General features: G+C 40.8%; 1 protein-coding gene across 2 annotated transcripts; it reads left to right on the top strand.

Moving 5' to 3' along the window:
- Positions 1-415: 415 nt before the first annotated feature.
- On the top strand, positions 416-19009 carry ARPP19 (cAMP regulated phosphoprotein 19). 2 transcript variants are annotated; one of them, XM_084753623.1, is made up of 4 exons: positions 416-519; positions 705-759; positions 14680-14802; positions 18820-19009. In XM_084753623.1, exons 1-4 carry the CDS (start codon positions 431-433, stop codon positions 18988-18990), a joined length of 438 nt encoding a protein of 145 aa, XP_084609749.1. In that variant the 5' UTR covers positions 416-430; the 3' UTR covers positions 18991-19009. The 2 variants fall into 2 exon arrangements, with proteins under 2 accessions (XP_084609749.1, XP_084609750.1); XM_084753624.1 differs by having other exon boundaries at positions 461-523.
- Positions 19010-20415: the final 1406 nt, after the last annotated feature.

Below are 20415 nucleotides of genomic sequence, written 5' to 3'. Positions count from 1 at the left end.
AGGACAGCCAAGGCTACATATCGAAACCCTGTCTTGAAAAATAGAAGAAGAAGAAGAAGAAGAAGAAGAAGAAGAAGAAGAAGAAGAAGAAGAAGAAGAAGAAGAAGATGTTGTTGTTGTTGTTGTTGTTGTTGTTCTGCTGAGGCAAGGTGGAGGAAGTGAGGAAGTAAAGGTGGTTGGGATTAACCAGAAGCCCAGGTACTGCAGAGGACAGAGAGAGAGAGAGAGAGAGAGAGAGAGAGAGAGAGAGAGAGAGAGAGAGAGAGAGAGAGAGAGAGAGAGAGAGAGAGAGAGAGAGAGAGAGAGAGAGAGAGAGAGAGAGAGAGAGAGAGAGAGAGAGAGAGAGAGAGAGAGAGAGAGAGAGAGAGAGAGAGAGAGAGAGAGAGAGAGAGAGAGAGAAACTACAATTCCCAGGAAGCACTGTGCGTCCATGGCCGGAAGTGAGGTGAGGCGCGAGCCGCAACCTTTGAGGGAAAGGGGAAGTGCTTGGGCGTCGCAGGGCCGGAGGCGCGGGGATAGGTAGGTAAGGGCGCGGCGCGGGAGTCTGGCGGGCCTGGGCTGCGGGAGCTACGGCGGGCGGGAGCCCGGGGCCCCGTGTCGTCACAAGGCGACAGCCGCCAGCCCGGCGGGCAGCGGGAGCGGCAGAAGGCGGAGGGCGGTCTTGCCCCACGGTAATCAGTTTTCTCCTGGCGACTCTTCTGCAGAAGGAGCACCATGTCCGCGGAAGTTCCCGAGGCAGCGTCGGCGGAGGAGCAAAAGGTGAGTGTGCGGGGCCGGCTCGATGGGCCTGCGGGACCGGGAGTGGCGGGAGCCTAGGCTGGCGGGCCTGCGGGAGCGCGGCCTGGGGGAGGCCGCCCGGAGCCCTCCGCTGGCGGCACCACACTCAGGGCGATCGACTCCTCCCGCACCCCGGGCCCCGGAGGGTTCTACTCTCTCCTGTGCCTCGGTGTGTCACCTAAGTATTACGAGACGGCTAGGACTCCGGCCCTGGCCAAGAACTCAAGTTTTATAGTGAGCTTTTATTTGCTTAGGACGTGGTCTATACCACCCACCCCACCCCACCCCCTCCCCGGAAGCGCTCGGACAACTTGTAAGCTTTGCTGCTAACTCTGAAGGCGGTGTCTCCATTCAGTTTGCAGATCTAGGTTAGGATCGTGTGACCCCTCCGTGATCTGTTCCTAAAACCTGTGGGCTTCAGTTTTCTAGTCCGTAAAGTCCTGGTAATAGTGCCTGCTTTCCACAATGGCTTGTGAGGCCAATGTAAACACCTTTGGCTCAAAAAAAAAAAAAAAAAAAAAAAAAAAAAACCTACCAGGTGGGGCTAGCATGTGGTACTTGATCAAAAGTCGAGAATTGTCAGCTCGTTTGTATTTCTCCGATGAAGGAAAATGTGCTAGCACATGTGCTGTGAGTATGAGGCCTGTAAGTTTATCTGGGCTAGTGCCTGCCCCGCTCTCCATCATCAGAATTCTGAGGCCTTGCAAAGAAAAGTCCTGGGTCTCGGTTTTTTGGGATTATTATTGTTGTTGTTGTTATTGTTTATGGAGAGTTCCTAGCAAATTTTTCTTAAAAGTCAAACTGCGCCTTTGATTCCAGCACTCAGGCAGAAGTAGGCAGATCTCTGTGCGTTCCAGGCCAGCTGGAGCTACATAATGAGATTCCCGTCTCAAATTTAATTAATTGATAATTTATATCGGTTGTAAAGGGGATTTAGTCCAATGTTTAAACACGGCTTATACTTAATGTTACACTATAGATTGGTGTTCTTTGCCCATTCCATGTGTTCTTAGTCGTGTTAAATTTTCCTCTATTATTTCTTCCATTGTGATAGTTGTGTTCCAATAGTAATTGTAAAATAACTGGTGAAAACAAGGATAATAAAAACAATAGAAAGTTACCCTGTTATTTGGATGTATACTTTGCAAGAATGAAGTTTTTTTTGGGGGGGGGGTTGGGGTTTTTTTTGTTGTTGTTTTGCCTTTTTTCTCTCTCTCTCTCCTTTCTGCAGTAGGGCCTCTGGGAAAACCTAGGCAAGGGCTTTACCACTGAGCTCTACTCCTGGGGTCCCCCTCTATTTTCATGAGAACATCAAGAGAGAGAAAGAGATAACATGTGTGTACACAGCAGGCCCTTTCTGACTGACTAGCCACCCAGCCCCTATTTTGTCTTTGGAGACAGGGCTGGTGTAGCTCCCACTTGAGAGGATGGCCCGGAAACTATTGCTCTGTTACCATGCTGGCCCGACCCTTCTTCTTGTTTGCCATTTTGAATGATTTCACTAAGTTGCCCAGGCTGGCCTAGTACTCACTTTAGTCAAGGCATCTTGACTGGTGATCCTCTAGGCTCAGACACCAAGTGGTTCAGGTTATAAGCTTGTGCCATGAGGCCCAGCTGAGCAATGAATTTTTGAAGCCAAAAAGAAGTGCATACAGTTTAAGGATTATGGTCTTAGGAATAATCTTAAATATTACCTGTTCATATTGTAAACTTTTTGGTGTGTTTATAATTGCTTTGGACTTAGGAACACAAAGCCCATGTCTGTCTTGTCTTGAATACACTTCAATGAAGCTCAGTTTTAACTTGATACGTAATAATGTGGTAGGTAATTTTATTCTTCAAAAATGTATTGCGTTTTGGAGGGGTGTTTACGTAGAGGTCAGATAACAGCCGGCAGTGGCTGCTTTTCTCCATCTGCCAGGCTCTCCTGGATTGGACTTGGCTTTTAAGGACTGTTGCCTAGAGCCCTGACCCACTGAGCCCGCTTGCTGGTCCCTGTGTCTTTATTGGTTTCTTGAGACAAGGTTTCTCTGTGTAGTCTTGGCTGTCCTGGACTCACTTTGTAGACCATTCTGGCTTTGAACTCACTGAGATCCTCCTGCCTTTGTCTTCCAGAATGCTGGGAAATTGCAAGCATGTGCCACCGCGCCTGGCTTGTTTAATTATTTTTTAGGCAGGGGCTTACGCTGTAGACCTGGCTGGCCTTTAACTTGAAGTGATCCTCTGGCCTTAACCCCCCAAGTTCAAGGATTACAGTCCAGCTGCCACCACACCCAGCTACAATAATTTATAAGACCTGTTAATCTGTTGCCAAAGTTTGAAGTATTGTTTCTAGAATATAAATACTGTTGATTAAAATAGCTTAATACAGGGCTGGAGAGATGGCTCAATGGTTAAGAGTACTACTGATTGATCTTCCAGAGGCCCTGGGTTCAATTCCCAGCACCCACATGGCATCTCACTACTGTCTTAACTCCAAGATCTGACAACTTCACATAGATGAATACAGTCAAAAACACCAATGTACATAAAATAAAATTAAGTAAATTATTTTAAGAAATAGCCTAATATAATACCTAATACCAGGGCTAACTTTTAAGGCTTTCTCTCTTTCTCTTTTTTTTTTCTCCTCTCTTTAAGCATTTATTTAAGGCCCTTTGTTTATAGCTACTGTCATTAATTCCAGTTAGAGGGTGTTGAGAATGTAATCCTCCTTTTTGAATTGAAGATTGGCGTACACTTTTTAAGTGCCTGTGTCATGGGGCTCTGTCCTTAAACAGGAGAGAAATGTGCAAAGTCACTTCTATGTTCCTGTGAGCCAAATCACCTGTTTCTTCTATTTGGAAGAGCAGTTACATGACCTAAAAAGTTGATTATTGTCTCTGTGCCCAGTTGACCTTTCAGTTAAAGCCAAAGTATTCAGCTAAAAATGATTTTAAGGTTTTATAGTAAGTTAGCTTGTTGCCTCGAAAAGTTTAAAATAGTTGGACCCTGCATGGAGTAGGACAAGGTCGATGTTTCTACCCCTTATGAATGATGTACACTCACTTTTTAAGGATAGAAATTCACAGACTAATGGAAATAAAATTAAAAAGCAAAATTAAAAAAAAATCTGATAGGCTTTCCTCTAGTGTTAATTGGGATATTAATTAAATATGTGTGAGCATAACACTACACATGTTGGTCTCTTTAATTTGTATCAGTCTTAAAAAGAAACACAAACAAAACCAATCTATAAACTTCATTGTAGCTGGTATTGTGCTGAAACTAAATATCTAACATATTGATAAGTGGTAGCAGCTGTTAAAAGTTAATTATCCCATAGGCCATGTGACGCCTACATTCTCCTTTTAGTATAAATTACGAGGTCATTTAACTAGAATTGACGACAGCTTAACATTTTAAAATTAGTTCTAGCCAGGCAGCTAATAATTCCAGCAGTCAGGAAGCAGAAGCTGTGCGAGTTCAAGACCAACCAGAGCTACATAGCCAAGTATAACAGAATGAGCTCATAGTGACACAGTATAAAACATTAGCTTTGACCTACTTTTTAAGATGCCAGTAGCAAGTTTTCTAGAGATTATTATTTTTTTATTATTATTTTGGGTTTTCTGAGATAGGGTCTCTCTGGGTAGCCCTGGCTGTCCTGGACTTGATTTGTACACCAGGATGGCCTTGAATTCACATAGATCTGCCTGCCTCTGCCTTCCAGAGTGCTGGGACTACAGGCGTGCTCCACCTCACCCAGCTTTGTAGAGATTATTTTAATCAAACTAAGTGAAGTGCCTTAGAAAGACTAGCCAAAGTAGAGCTCTTAACTGAAATATTGTGTTCAAAGAACACCTGGCTGGAAAGATGGCTCAGTTGAAGAGCACTGGCTGCTCTTCCAGAGGATCTGGTTCAATTCCCAGCGCCTACATGGTAGCTCACCACCATCTGTAACTGCAGTTCCAGAGGATCCAGTGTCCTCTTCTGACTTGTGTGGGCACATGAGTAGTGTACAGACATACATGCAGACAAAACACACAAACTTCAAAATAATATATATTTTTAAAAGATACAGGTGGGGCATGGTGGCACACACCTTGAATCTCAGCACACTAGAGGCAGAGGCAGGTGGATCTCTGTGAGTTCCACCAGGTCAGCCTGGTTTTAGAACAGCCAGAGCTAGCTAGCTAGCTCACATGCGCTCTTCCCCTCCCCCCCCCCCCCAAAAAAAGACAAGCTTGGTGCTTTTGTGCATTGTGGAAGAGGAAGGGAACTGTTACATACAGTGTTTCAGTGTAAAACCTCTAGTCCTCTAGTTCCATTCTGGCTGCAAGTTCTTTCAAAGGCTGCCTGGAGGTGGACGGTGCTGGGTGACCTTGGACAGTCGTGTCTGAGAGTAAGTTTATCTGCCCTGATTATCTGTCACAGCATGAAGTCCAAGCTCACCAGCCTGGTGTTCAGCCTCCTTTCATCACATTACTTGTTTCATCTTCCCTAAGTCCTCTTTTGCCCACATTGCTCTACTCTACTCTTGATGCTTCCTTCTTGTGTGTCTAAATCCTACATGCTTTTTTCTTTAATCAGAATTATGCTTGATTACATGTGTCAGGAAAATGAAATTAGTACTTGTTTAAACAAGATAGAAGTTCGTTATTTTTTTTTCTCTTGGCAAAGATGCACAAAGGAGACTAGCCCAGGACTGAGAGAATGATTCTAAGGTTTCCAGGATTTTTAGCACCTCAGCTCTTAATGTAGCATGGCTGTCCCAGCTTCAGACATCTTAAGCTCATTAAACCATGAGAAAGGGCACAGAGGGCAAACCCAAAACGCCAGCATTCTCTTCCTCACAGGAGCTCCTTAAACCTTACACATGACACTTATCTTTTATTGGCTGTTGTTGTTTGGTTTAATGTCTATGGGTGTTTTGCTTGCATATGTCTGTGCATATGTGTGCTGCTTGGTGCCCTGGGAGGCCAGAAGAGGGCATCAGGTCACCTGAGAGTGGAGTTACAAGCAGTTGTTAGCCACCATGTGGGTGCTGGAACAACAGCCATTGCTTTTAACCACTGAGCCATCTCTCCAAGCCCACGTTGGTGTCTTATGACAAGACTTGCCCAATACATTTTTCTGAACATCCCTAATTGAATGTATCATGTTTCCATATGTCAGTATTTAACAGTAGATACAATACCTTTCCCCCCAGAGTTTTAAAAATCATAGTTAATTTTAGTATTTTCTGGACCTATTTTGTTATTCCTTGTATCACTGGTAAGGTGAAGAATGTTCTATTTTTCTATTCAGATTTCTCTTCCCCCCCCCCCTCTAATTTGCTCAGCACAGTCTCTTATCTCAGACTAGCCTTGAACTCAAGGTGTAGCCAAGGATGAATTTGAACTTCTCCTATTGCATCTGCCTGCTGCGTACTGGGGTTTCAGTCATGTTCTGTTTTGTAGGAGGGATGACACCCAGGACATTGCGCGCATTAGGTTGATGCTCTACTACGGAGTTACAGCTCAAGCCCTACCAGCTTGTTAGATTGCTCCGGTTGTTTGTGCAGGATTTGTACTCTAAACTTCATCAATATTCTCTAGTAGATGGTCAGCCTACCTATGTAGATTTTTTGTTTGTTTGTTTGTTTTATGGAAACAATTCAAAGACATTGTGTTGATTTTGGAGACTGAATGCCAAGCACTGGCAAATAGTAAGAATTTACAGGACAGAGGTCATTTTCTATAAATTGATAGCAATAGTTGAGCCTTCCTGTATCTTAGAAGGTCTGTTGGCCTTCGTTAATTCTACTTACTCAGTGCACTAGTGAAGATACTGCTCCACAGCAGCACTTACTGCAGTGCTTAGGTTTTACTGCTGATGCTATGTAACTTAGCCACAGGCTAGAAAACGATGACATTCTGATAAGGTCATCAGCTGCTTACTAGAATATAAAATACTCATTTGGCTACCCCCATGACTAGAGATTGAACCTAGGACATACGGTACACATGTGAAGCAAGCACTGCTGCTGAGCTACATCCCCAGGCCTGAAACTTTCCCAAAGGTCTGTTGCTACTGTTGGTGCTGCTCTGTTGGACCCCAGCTCTTAAATGCTTCTGTGTATGTATTCATGGCTAATACCCTAGTAACAAAGGGTTTCTAATGTAGTCTAACCATGAAACTCACAAAAATACAAGTGTCTTAGTCTATGTTTACATTTGATAAAGATTAGGTTCTGTTCTGTGTGTACACTATAGGAAGACAGTTGATCTCTTCCCACCATTATTTGCTAAAAAACCACTTATATAAACATGCTTTATTTTTATCATGTGTTGCTAAAATACAGAAACCTGTGACACAAGAGTATTTAAAGAATAAAATTTCAAAATCAGACTTGAATTTTTAAAACAATTTCTCATCCTGAGTTTGATGTTTCTTTTTAAGTTTGTAAACGTTTGTTATATTTTATTAGTGAGTGAGAGAATGATTGAGGCGTGTGTGCTCACACCCATGTATCACAGTGTATATGTGAAGAAAAGGGGACAGCGGGGGAGTCTGTTCCCTCCTCTTACCATCTGGGACCCAGGGATTAGACTCAGGTCCTTAGGCTTGGTGACAAGTGGCCCCTTACTTTTGGGGGATTTTGGGGTGGGGGTTGGCTTGATTGGTGGTGGTTGGCTATTTTGGTTTTCAAGACAGGACTTCTCTGTGTAACCCTGGCTGTCGTGTAACTTGTTTCATAGACCGGACTGACCTCAGAGATCCACCTGTCTCTCTCCTGAGTGCTGGGATTAAATTAAAGGCTTTGCCACCAAGTCTGTCTGACTTCTTAAAGACCTAATCTCACCTATCACATCCTGTCCTTGAACTTCCAATCATCTTGCGTCTACTTCATAGTGTCTGGGTTAGTGGTGTATGCCCAGTGTTTAAGCTACAAAAGCTTACCTGGCCTCAAACTTGGAATCTTGCTGGGAATTTTGGGACTGCCTGGCTCTTTCTTTTTTTTGTTCTACAACTTTGTCTTTAGTAATTTGTCTTTTTGATGTTTTTTAAATTAGTCTCTTTGCTTATTGTCCCTCTCCCCTTCCCCACCCCCCACTGTGGATTAAACTCAGGTCTTCTGTTTCCCAAGCAATTGATCTGCTACTAAAGTAAGTCTACACACACATACACAGTTTGAGTGGGCAGTGGGCAGGCCCTGAACACTCACCATGAACTTCCACAGACTCCTTAATGCTAGGAATGTATACATAGTCACACCTGACCAGTTCTTCCTCCCCGCTCCTCAAAATATTTTATCTGGGGCAGGTGAGATGGCTTAGAATGTTAAGGTTCTTGCCTCCAAGCCTGACAACTTGAATTTGATCTCCAGATCTCACATGGTGGGCTCTTGCAGGTTACCCTCTGACTTTCACACTAATGTTGTGACAAGTATATGCCCCCACACGACATACATAAGTAAATAAATGTAAAAACAATTACTGGGAATTTAAAAAAATAAAACCAAGTACTTGTAACATAAAATAAACATAAATACATGCATTCTGTTTTGAGAAGAGGCACAGTGAGGTCTCAGTAAATTTATGCAGGTTGACCCTCTCAAGTTGTCTCACTAGATGTATCTGCTACCACACCCAGCTAATGATGTGTCCCTGGTACATACATGTGCTGCTTTCAAGACTTTTTTTCCTTGCCTGACAAGTTGAAAGCTGCTCGCATGGATTAACTTAGGAGAGACCAAGAGTTCTTAGGATCTGCCTAAAGTCAGACAGAAATTATCCTTTGTAGCAGCAGAGTCCACAGTAACCAGGAGAACAGGCTTCTCTGCCCCTGGCACTGCTCGTAGCTGAATTGGCAGAAGTCATCCCCTAGGCCTTCCTGCCATGCAGTCAGCTCCAAGGGGGAGATTCTAAAGCCCAGGCTTTCACTCTGCAGCTTAGTAGGGAATCTAGGTAAAACAGCCCTGTTCCTGAGTGGATTTCTAGTGCTGGTCAGGTTTTCTTCAAGGACAAAACATTGGTTGTCTTCAAACCCTATTGTGGTGCTGGGACCTACCTGCAAGGATCAGGCAACTGTGTGCAGGTACACAGCACACAGACTTGTACCTTATCATCATCGGGGACTAGTAAGTAGCACTTGCCATCCCATGCCCACCATGGGAGCTACACAGAAGGGCTTCTTTATTTTTCTTTTCTTTCTTTCTTTCTTTCTTTTTTTTTTTTTTTTGTTTTTTTTGTTTTTTTTGGTTTTTTTTTTGTTTTGTTTTGTTTTGGTTTTTTGGTTTTTTGAGACACAGTTTCAAGGCTGTCCTAGACTCACTCTGTAGACCAGGCTGGCCTCGAACTTACAATCACCTGCCTCTGCCTCCCGAGTGCTGGGATTTAATTCCTTTTTGTTTTGTTTGCTGAGATAGGATTTCTCTGTAGCCCTGGCTGTACTGGAACTCACTTCTGTAACCAAGCTGGCCTCTGACTCAGAGGTCTGCCAACTTCTGCCTCCTGAGGGCTGGGATTATAGGTGTGCACACTTAAAGGAAGGGCTTATTTTTTTTCTCCGAGTTGAGGATATGATTTGTGATGGCTAAGAGTGTATGGCAATGTGAGCCAATGCATTTATAGCCAGGAAGCAGAGATGAATGTTGTTGTTCATCTTTCCTCCTAGCTACCCCCATATTTAGTGTGTGTGTGTGTGTGTGTGTGTGTGTGTGTGTGTGTGTACACGTGTACAAGTGAGTCTGTGTGTTGAGTGCACACGTGATGCAGGAGAGGGCATCACATCCCTTGGAACTGGAGTGCCAAGTGTTTGCTGCATCATCACATGGGTGTTAGGATCCAAACTCCCAGTCCTCACAGCTGTATGACCTCTCTTAAACTACTGAGCCACCTCTGCAGTCTTTTCTCTCTTCCTTCCTTTCTTTCTTTTAATACAGTCTAGGCTCCCAGCCTATGAAATGATACTGACAACATCTGGGATAGATCTTGCCCCACCTAGTTATTTAATCCATCTATAAACTCCCTTATAGATGTGCCTAGAGATTCTGGTTCCTGTCAAGTTTGACAGTCAGTATAAGTCATCAGGACTTCCAAATTATAAACATTTAAATTCTAAAAATACTATTTTGTTACATGGTTTTCTTTTTTGTCTCATTTTGTTTTTTTATAGCACTTGTAATTGAACCTGGGCCCTGCTCATTTTTGGCAAATGCTCCATACTGAGCCACACCCAGTCCTTTATTGTTGACTGTCCCTCCTCCCCTCCCTCTCAGATGCTAAATTGTGAACCCAGAGCCTCTGTGCTTTCTAACACAAGCTACATCCCTGGCCAATCTTTTTACCCCTTTATAAAAGACATCCAGGGTATAAGATTTAGCATGTGAATATATAACCTACTTTGTTTTATATTTGCTTTTAATCTCAAACCTTTTTTGTTTTTTAAGATTTATTTATTAAAAAAAAAGATTTATTTATTATGTATATGGTATTCTGTCTGCATGTGTGCCAACAAGCCAGAAGAGGGCACCAGATCTCGTTACAGATGGTTGTGAGCCATCATGTGGTTGCCAGGAATTGAACTCGGGCATTCTGGACTAGTGGACAGTGCTCTTAACCACTGAGCCATCTCTCCAGCCCTTGTTTTCATTCTTAGCTAAAGTAAATGTTCAGGAATATCTTTGATGTCCAAGAACCTGTAACCACAGCAGAACCTGTAACCACAGCAAACTCTGTGTCCTCTTCCATGTTTAGCATAACTACAGGTATAAATTATTTCACTTGATTTTTATTAAGAAGAGAGAACAAAAGCTACATATTTCAAACAGAAAGGAAGTGGCTTGAGGTATTAGCTTACAAATTCTTGAAAGCGTTAGAAGAACAGAAGGGGAAAAGAAATGTTTTTAGTGACAGGGATTGAAGAATGTCTGTGACTGTAGGAGTAAATGCTGTCTGGAGTGTGCCTCTTCTAAGCTCCTGCCATGAGCTACTGCTGCAGGAGCCAGTGATTGTGGACATACCACTGCAGGACCTCACAGGGGCCAGCTGCTCTGAAACAGCATGATCAAGAGAAGAATGGGTTCTTTGCTCCCACACATTTTCATCTGCTATGGCTACCATTGGCTGCCTAATAGTAATGTAGTATGGGAAGTGTAGTTTTACCCTTCTATTTGTACTGTTTGGGGAAGCATGCAGGGAAGAGCAAGAATAGCTGAATGCCAGCAACCACAGTGTCCCCTCCTGCCCCCCCCCATCTGTTTATGTCTCCATAAGCAAATCTGGGCTGGAGAGATGGCTCAGAGAAGTTAAGAGCACTGGCTGTTCTTCCAAAGATCCTGAGTTCAATTCCCACCAACCACATGATGGCTCACAACCATCTACAATGAGATCTGGTGCCCTCTTCTGGCCTGTTGGCTCACATGCAGACAGAATACTGCATAAATAATAAATAAATCTTTTTTAAAAATCTGTACCTATGTTAGAATGTCCAGAAATTTGAACTTACTGTATAAGATCCTAAAATGTCTACATCTTTAGTAGGTTAAGAATGTTTTTGTATGGCTCATGAAAAGTTTTGTGGAAGTCTTGATAGTGCTTAACTACATTTTAAAGTATACCTTGGTCCTGTCTTTTCCTATCTTTCCTACTCTTGTTGAATAGAGAGCAAAGTTTGAATTAATCTAGGAAATTGTACTGGCAAGGAAGTTGAAGAATTGGAATTAAAAACAAGGAGATCCTGAAATTTGTGGGCAAATGGGTAGAACTAGAAATGATCATCCTGAGTGAGTTAACCCAGACCCAGAAAGACTCACGTGGTAGATGCCCAAAAGAGATATTCCATGAAAGTCTTCACTTACCAGGTGATTGGGGTAGATGTGGGGACTTCCTATTGGGACTCTAGGTGAGAGAAGTACAGGGGAATAAGGAAATAGAAGGATCCAGAGGGTCCTAGAAACCTACAAGAACATCATGACGGGTAGATCTGGACCCAGTAGGGGTCTGCTCAAACTACTGCACCAACCAAGGACGATACATGCAGTAAGCATTGAACCCCTACTCAGATCTAGCCAATGGACAGGACATTCTCCACAGTTGTGTAGAGAGCGGGACTAACTCTGATATGAACTCTGTTGCCCCAAATTTGACCACGTCCTGTTGGTAGGGAGGCCTGGTGGCACTCAGAGAAAGGATAAGCAGGCTACCAGGATGAGACTTGATAGGCTGTGACCATATGGTGGGGGAGGAGGTCCCCTTCTGTCTAGGGGAGGGGAGTAGGATGAAAAAGGGAGAGAAGGAGGAAGAGAGGAATGGGAAGATACAAGTGAAGAGATAACAATTGAGATATAATCGGAATAAATTAATTAAATAAAAACTTTTTTTAGAAGAGAAGAAGAAGAAAAACTTGGAGTCCCTTTCTTCTTCCTTCATCCCTCTCCTGCCTCTTCCCTCTCACTATCCTGTCCTTGTTTTGAGATGTGGTCTAATTAGTCTCAAACTCTCAAGCTCCTCGGTTTAAGTAGTAATTGAAAGAAGTGTGTTTTGTTTTTGTTTTTGTTTCGTGAGAAGGTGTCTCTATACATGTAGTTCCTGGTCTCTTTTTCCTTTTTTTCCTTGTCTGAGCGTGGTGGCAGGTGCATGTGTGCTACAGCGTACATGTGACGGTCAGGAGGCCACTCTCAGCACTTAGTTCTCTCCGTTCACCAGCAGAATCAGATGCAGCTCAGCTTGTCAAGTTTATGTAGTGAGCTCCTTTACCTGCTGCAGTCTTCCTGGACCAAGAAAATCTGATTCTGACTAAAAAGGTTTGGAAGTGCTAGGACTAAAGGCCAGCAGTTTATTTTGGCTTCTTTTCAATAAGCATTATATTAAATGGGCTAACTAGACAGGGAAACCCAAAATAGGCCTTCCATCCAGTTTTGCTTTGAAATTGCAGCTCTGATAATCTGAATGTGTTGCAGTAGATTCGTGGTGAAGACTGACCTAGTCACTAGATGGCGCTAAGGTTCTGTCTAGCACACCTTGCAGTAGGCTGCACTCCTTATTTTTTGCATTAACTCTCCAGCTTTACATAGTAAGACAAAATCATTTTTAAAATCAGTTTTGAAAAACTCCTTAACTTCCCTAGCACTCAGAAGGCAGAGGCAGGTGGGTTTCTGTGAGTTCAGGGCCATCTTGGTGTATAATAGTGAGTTTCATGCCAACCAGACCTCTATAGTGAAACCCTGTCTCAAAGGCAAAAAAAAAAAAAAAAAAAAACTCCTTCAAGAATGATGATGTTGCAGTTACTTTTTTTGTCTAGACGTGAGCATATGACTAGGATTGAGTACCAGCGAAGGGAGTGGGCTTGTGAAGGCTTAGCTTTTTGTTTTGTTTTGTTTTTAACAGCTAGGGTTTCTCTGTGTAGCATTGGCTGTCCTGGACTCACTTTGTAGACCAGGCTGTCCTCGAACTCACAGTGATCCACCTGCCTCTGCCTCCCGAGTGCTGGGATCACAGGCGTGCACCGTGGCACTTGACTTAGCTTTTAAATGTGACAGTGATAAGCAGCGTGTTGACATGCTTAGGCACTGAAATATATCCAGGGTTTATGCTGTATTGAACTCTGTATATTTTCTGTGAAAAAAATCATTATTTAGAGTCTTATGTCTGCTATTTTGAGGGAAAATCAGCACCTTTCCCCTCAAAAACCTCTAAGACATAAACTGGGGTAAAGAGAGTTGTTGAGGGTCAAGTGTTGATAATACATAAAGTGAACAGAATATGTATAAATTAATTTTGAGGAAAATTTACAAAAAATGTGTGAGATTAAAAACATTCCCAGGTAAATTATTTACTTTCTATATAAGAACAGTTAGTTTGACATTTATAGATTTAACATTTCTACTGTTTTACCTCATAAATAATTTTAGAGACTCAAAATGTGCCAAGTGTGATTTTGTCAGTTCAAAGAAATGAGTCTGATAACTAAAAGTGTCCTTGCCAGCTGTCCAGCCTCCCATCTCAGGAAACCTAAATTCTTTCCTGTAAAATTACGTTTCAAAATTACAAAAATATTTCAAATTACAGAAGAATGTGTATTGAGTCAAGATAGGTGTTTGAGAAAATGTGTTTAAGATGATGAGAGGACCAGGGTATAACCAAGTGCTAGAGGATTTAACCAGCACTCACGCGCCCCTGTTTTTAGTTCTTAGCACCGGGAGGAGCCAGCTAATGACAGTCTTTTCAGAAAGCAGGCTTTGATACCTGAAGTACGTGATCTTTTGACATGAACAGAATTTTCTCTTGTTGTTGGTGGGAGGCAGGAACTTACTCCCTCTAGGATGGCCTTGGATTTGCTGTAGTCACCCTGCCTCAGATTCCTGGCTGCTGTGGTTACAGGCCTGAGCAGTCGCACCCAGCCAGGGGTGAGGATTGATGAGCTTACTTCTTCCCTTTACAGATAGCAAGGTCTTCCGAATTAATTTAGTTAGCAAAAGTATGCTAATATTTGGGCTGTTGCTAATGCCTAGTAAAGAGTTTAAAATCATACATGATTTTAAATAAGTGGAAAATAAAAAAGATCTTTTAGATTTTTGATAGTATTAGGAAAATTTTCTAAATATAGACAAAGAGCTGATGAGCTCCATAGAAGGTGACTAACTAAAAATGTATTATACATGACTGGAAAGTAACTGCAAGCAAGACTTGGGAGCTGAGCTGTCTCGGTATTTTTATCCTGTGTGTGGGGTGTGATACATGTTTCACAGCTATAATAGAGCTATCACATGGACGTTAGAGAAAAAAGATAGAGGCGTTTGAAAGGTTCCTGTGCTTGATTTCTTAGAGGCTGTATTACTTGGCGTTCAACGACGAAAACCAGAATCTAGATATTCAAAGTTGAATTATTTTCAACAACTCAGTTGTAACCGAAATAATTTACTTGAAATTATTTCAGGAAATGGAAGATAAAGTAACTAGTCCAGAGAAAGCTGAAGAAGCAAAGTTAAAAGCAAGGTACCCTCACTTGGGACAAAAGCCTGGCGGCTCTGACTTTTTAAGGAAACGATTGCAGAAAGGGGTAAGTTGTTGAGTGTCTTCACATGTTTTCCTGTGAGCTCAGGGTGCTGACAAACTGACATGGATATCTGTGTTTTTATCTCTGTACTTCCAGGTACGTGTGTCTGTCTTTGTCAGTATTTTCCATGGCTCCTACCATATATGTAAAAAGAAGCAATTTTAATGTTTCAAATTAAATTATTAAGTATTTCAAGTATGTAGCATAATATAGTTGATAATGTAAAAGAGTTCTTGTAACCACTACCTTTATTTAATACTGATATTTTGTCATCTCTGTAAGAATATAAATGTAGATATAATTCAAACCTACTCTGTATTTTCTTTGTGGCCCCTTTTTCTCTTCTCTTAGCATTAAAATAGTAGTGCTACTTGGTTTGGTTGTTGTTTGTTTCCTTTCCTTTCTTCTGTTTGAAAAAAAAATGGAGAAAATTGTAGTTAAAACACATTTGAATTCTTTATCGTATAGGTATCAGAGAATGAGAAAGTATATGTAAAAAACACTGTATAAGATGCTAGCTTATGCTTCTCTTTAAGTAAGTACCTTAAGTATATTGGTATCTGCTACTTGTACAAAAAACAAGTCTGTGGGTATGCACCATAGTTACATATGGACTGTCGTCTCAAACTCCAAAACAGTGATTTTTAACAAGTGATTTTTAAAGATATCAAACAATGTTTTTTATTTCTTTTTTAAAATAATGTTCTTTAACATTAAAAATGAAAAAATTCACATCTTTCAAATAATAATATAAGGAATTATGTTATATATAGAAAATGTAGATTTTAATAGGAATATTATTCTAAAAATCAGGGGCCTTAAAAACATTAGCATAACTCTAAATAGAGAAATTTAACAGGAACTATAACTGTTAAAACAAAAAGTATTTATATTTATGATAGAAATAAAAATTTAAATTTAATGATACTAAATTCAATCAAAGTGGACAAATATTTAGAATAATTCTTGTTGGTAAGCTTGAAATTGAATGTAACTAGTGTATCATTTGTTTGTATAAACATTAAAATCATTGACTCTTAATTTTGAAAATGTTTTTGTAAGAACATGGAAGTATTCACATTCTTTGACTGATCTCTTATAATGAAAGGATATTCAGTATAGGGGAAAAATCTTCAGACATGAAGCTGTTTTCCTCATACAGCTTTTACTATAATTAGAAGCTGCATCAATGCTCAGCATCAGAGAGGTAGTTAATAAGTTATAATGAATCAATAAAATAAAATATGTGGTTCTTTAAAAACATGATTGTAAGGATCATGTGGTGGGTAAGTAGAAATAGCAAAGAGAACTGCATTTATTAGGAATCCAGGGATAGGTACGAAGAATGCGCATGTACTGTCTACTTATAGAACTGTAGCCTTAGATGTATTTTCAGCTATGACATAATCATGTATATTCCTGAGCATTAGATTCCTGTTTGCACTTCAGTGGTTTTTAGTATTTAGGAAGTGGTTTCTTCACAGCAGAATTAATGGATCTTAAAGTTGGTATCATACATGTAAGTGGTTGTAAGTGCAGCAGATGACACTTGAATCAAATAATTATATAGAATTTGAGATGTGAATATTTTAAGATTCCTTATTTCCCCAAACTCAGTAAATAAGCTTTTCTTGTTGTTCTAGAATTTTTTAAAAGTCTGAGATACAAGGCTCTAGGTCCCAGTTTCCTTTGTCATAACAGCTGATAAGCTAAAAGATTTAGTTTCTGCATTATTTGAGAGGGTTGAATATCTTTCAGTTACTGTATTAGGTCTGTATCATACCCAGGGGGGTGTATTATAAAAGTAATATTATATAATATTTTCACTGGGCCTTTAACAATAAAGCCATGTACATGATTTATATCAAATTCACAAAGGAGTTGAACAGTTTAGCCTGTGATTTTCTATATTTGTACCAAGACTGGGGACCCAGTTCTAATAAACATGACTTTGGGGTTGTCATGTTAAGTGGTCACATACATATTGTCAGTGCTGGAGGTTTTAGTGGGAAGTCTAGTGTGGTGGTAAGTATGTAATGCCAGCACTTGGGGTGAAAAAGCAGAAGGGTCAGGAGTTCCCCTGATACATAGCAAGTTAGAGTTTGAAGCTAGCCTGGGCTAAATGAGATATTGTGTCAAATAAACAAGTGAATAAATAAATAAAAGTGTATGTGAAGAGAGGCTCTTATAAGATTGCCTTCTATCTAAGGTACGTTTTATCAGGTTTTAAGGGGTTTGTTCTGCTTGAAGCAGGGTCTCTCCTAGCTCACACTGGCCTGGAGTTTACTGTGTAGCCGGAGCTGGCCTCAAACTTGTACTGATATTCCTGCTATACAAAGACTCCAAATTTCAGGATTGTAGAAAGTAATTAGTATACTTGGCCAGTTTTAGATTTTGTTTTGTTTTGTAAACTCATGAAGTTTAGGAATTGCTAGATAGCTAATACCACTGCTAGACTATGTCCATGACTCCTAAGCTGAGAAACATCCGTCTCCTTTGCTGTCAGTGTCAGCTCTGCTCCCTTGTGGCCATCTTTGTTCAAATTGAGCTTCACTGTCTTCATAGTAACATTTCGTTTGCTCACTATCTATGGAGATTTTTGTTGTTTTGTAGCCGTTCTAGTTATCAAGCAGTGATATATATATATATGTTTAACTTCGAGCCACAGTAGAAAATAATTATTTTTCTTTACAGCAGATCTCAATATGCAGTTAAATAAGGCCCTTTTATGATTAACTTTTTCTTAGTATAAAATAGTTCTAGTTAAAAACTGAGTTTATTAAAATGTAGGAAATTGTACAGTGCTTAGGCTCTTGCTACCAAGCCTGAGAGCCTTAACCTTAGTTCAGTGCCCAGGACTTAGGAGGTGGGAGGAGGGAACCAACTTCTGAAAGTTGCCTTCTGACCTCTACACATGCTCTGTAGCTCACACACCCACTAAATAAGTAAATGCAACAAAGACTTGTTTTAATTTGCACAGTGTTAAATTTCTTACTTTGTATGTCCATTAAGTAAAGGAAGAAATTTACTAGGCTGCTTTGTTGTCCAGATGCCAGCCAGTACAAGAAGCAGTATTCCATTTTCCCTTTTAAAGACAGGGTGTCATGTCATTGAGTCAAGCCTGAATCTCTGTCCTCCTGCCCTCCACTTTCTGAGTGCTGGGATTCCAGGTGTGCCACACATACTCAGATATAAGCAGCTTCTTGAGTTGGGGGACATAAGAATTCTATACCTGTTTTACAATTCAGAAGTACCTGGCCCACATTTCATTGTAACCGCTCCATATGAAACTTGTACAATGCTATCTGAAAAGTAGCTTCTAATCATAGACCATTGGCCATAGGCCAGATCTGGCTTATCAAGAATAGTCAGGGTAAGCCAGCCAGTGAGACCTGTTCATTCAACAGTCCTACACTAAGCTGAGTCCCAGCTACTTTGTTTTACCACACGAGGGTCTCCAAAGTGAGAGTTTTTCTCTGCCCATTATTTATCCAGGCCATTATTTTCTTTTGCCAAACTCGGATTTTAGTGACCACAGCATCTGTGATTTTAAAAGTTATGATGGTTGATTTGCTTGATCAATTTTTATCTCTTGCTAGCTCATGATACATTAGCTTGTTTATAGTAGACATCCAATAAAAAACAGCTAATCATGATGGATATAAGCCAGAACTCAAGCAAATTCATCTGGGTTTGCTTATAGACTATCCTGAGTTTGCTCTTAAGCTGTCACCAGTTTTTTAAATTATTTATTTTATGTGCATTGGTGTTTTGCCTACATGTATGTCTGTGTGAGGGTGTCAGATGCCCTGGAACTGGAATTGCAGACAGTTATGAGCTGCTGTGTGGGTTCTGGGAATTGAACCCAGGTCCTCTGGAAGAACAGCCAGTGCTCTTAAAGCATCACAGATTTATCATGGTTTTAAAGGGCTGTGGTTTCTTTATTCTTCCAACCAAAATCAGTCTAATGATAGCAAAGAACTTTAAAACTCTAATACAGTTTTTTGTTTTTGTTTGCAGCAAAAGTATTTTGATTCTGGGGACTACAACATGGCAAAAGCAAAGATGAAGAACAAGCAGCTTCCTGCTGCAGCCCCGGATAAGACAGAGGTCACTGGTGACCACATCCCCACTCCACAGGACCTTCCTCAGCGGAAACCATCCCTGGTTGCTAGCAAGCTGGCTGGCTGATTAAAAGAGCTGAACTGCATGAGTCCTCTAATGTCTTTTATTTCTGCTTACTACGTTATTTACCCACTTTCTGTTTCCTTTCACTCACTACGTCATTTGAGACTGACAGCTTTGCAGGTAGTGGTAGTGTGCTACTATTGTAAAGGAGCATAATGTGTAGAAGTTTTGGTTAGTTTCATGGTGCACTGATGCAAAGGACATGTAATGGCAGCATTAAGTAATTGGCATGACAATAATTGTACATACGGCCTAGCTGGTGTAAGGCTGGCTCCAACAAGTAGCGAGTAAGTATTACAGCTTTAATGCTCTGGCTTTCCTTACTTCCTCATAGTTACAGCTTTGTATGTTACTCTTATTTAATAGAACTTCTGTTGTATTGATGTCTTCTGTATTTCCCTTTTGAATCTTGTAAGACAAGTTTAAGACCACAAGTTGGAAGACAAGTCACATAATTCAAACACAAGTAAATGGGCTGCAAAAGATTTGAATAACTGCTTGGACTTGATGGCCTTAAACCTGCTGTTACAGCTTTAACAAGAGCATCTTACCTGGGCGATATTTGCCCGCTCTGGTGTGGCTTGTGTGAGTCCAGTGCTTACCAGCTGTCATTGACGCTAGTACTCGTCCTCGGTTCTACAGTGTGGGGACAGCTTTCTTTGTTGAAGACATGAATGGGTGTGCATGTGCACTGACTATTGCATTCACTTTTGTGCCATTTTTGTAAATACAATAGTTTTGCACAACCTTTTACAAATGTCTGTATTAATTTCATCATATTAGAAAGTAGATGATGTGCCAACCGGAAGCACAAGAATTCCTACACAAATCTGCCTGCCATTACTGCTTTTGTATAAGAATAGTTTACAGTTTTGAGTTTATTAGAATACCAAACTGAAGTATACTCAGCCTGCTACAGAGTTAAGCTTTTTCATTTGTTTCTAATATTCATGACTTTCAGTGGCCTTGTACAAATATGATATGTTGCTTAGGCATATCTTTTGTTCTATGCAGGACATTTCATTTTGACTTTTACAAAAAAAAAATCATAAAATTTATATAAATTTTCTTAATGTAGAAACTTTTTACTTCCACACTCAACTTTGGGGATACTAAAGTAAAAGGCTTGCATTCTCTGCCTTCTATTTTCTTCTCAACCCCCATCTTATCTTTTCTTTACTTTGCTTCTGTGACTTGTATTGGGCTGTTCCATTTATATAAAAGCATATGTGTCTGTCTTTACTTTTTAAACTTGCTTAAATAAAAGGATTTTTGTGGGTTTTGTTATGCTGAGGATCAGAGCACTGTCTCACATGTGCGTAACAAGCACTGGCCGCAGAGCTGCACTCTTATCCCTAAGAGAACTTTAAAGTGAAGTGAGTAGTTGAAAAGATCGGTCTGGGAAACTATGTCAAAATAAGCTGAATT

Source organism: Acomys minous (genome assembly GCF_964271855.1).
Source record: "Acomys minous genome assembly, chromosome: 13".
NCBI classification, from domain to species: domain Eukaryota; kingdom Metazoa; phylum Chordata; class Mammalia; order Rodentia; family Muridae; genus Acomys; species Acomys minous.
This window is presented reverse-complemented; position numbering and strand designations above follow the sequence as displayed.

What these genes read in the sequence shown, in the direction of transcription:
- ARPP19 (XM_084753623.1), top strand. Translation starts at nt 431, where the DNA reads ATGGCCGGAAGTGAGGTGAGGCGCGAGCCGCAACCTTTGAGGGAAAGG. An exon ending in GGCCGGAGGCGCGGGGATAG is followed by an intron (nt 520 to 704) that starts GTAGGTAAGGGC and finishes ACTCTTCTGCAG; the next exon opens with AAGGAGCACCATGTCCGCGG. An exon ending in GGAAACGATTGCAGAAAGGG is followed by an intron (nt 14,803 to 18,819) that starts GTAAGTTGTTGA and finishes TTTTGTTTGCAG; the next exon opens with CAAAAGTATTTTGATTCTGG.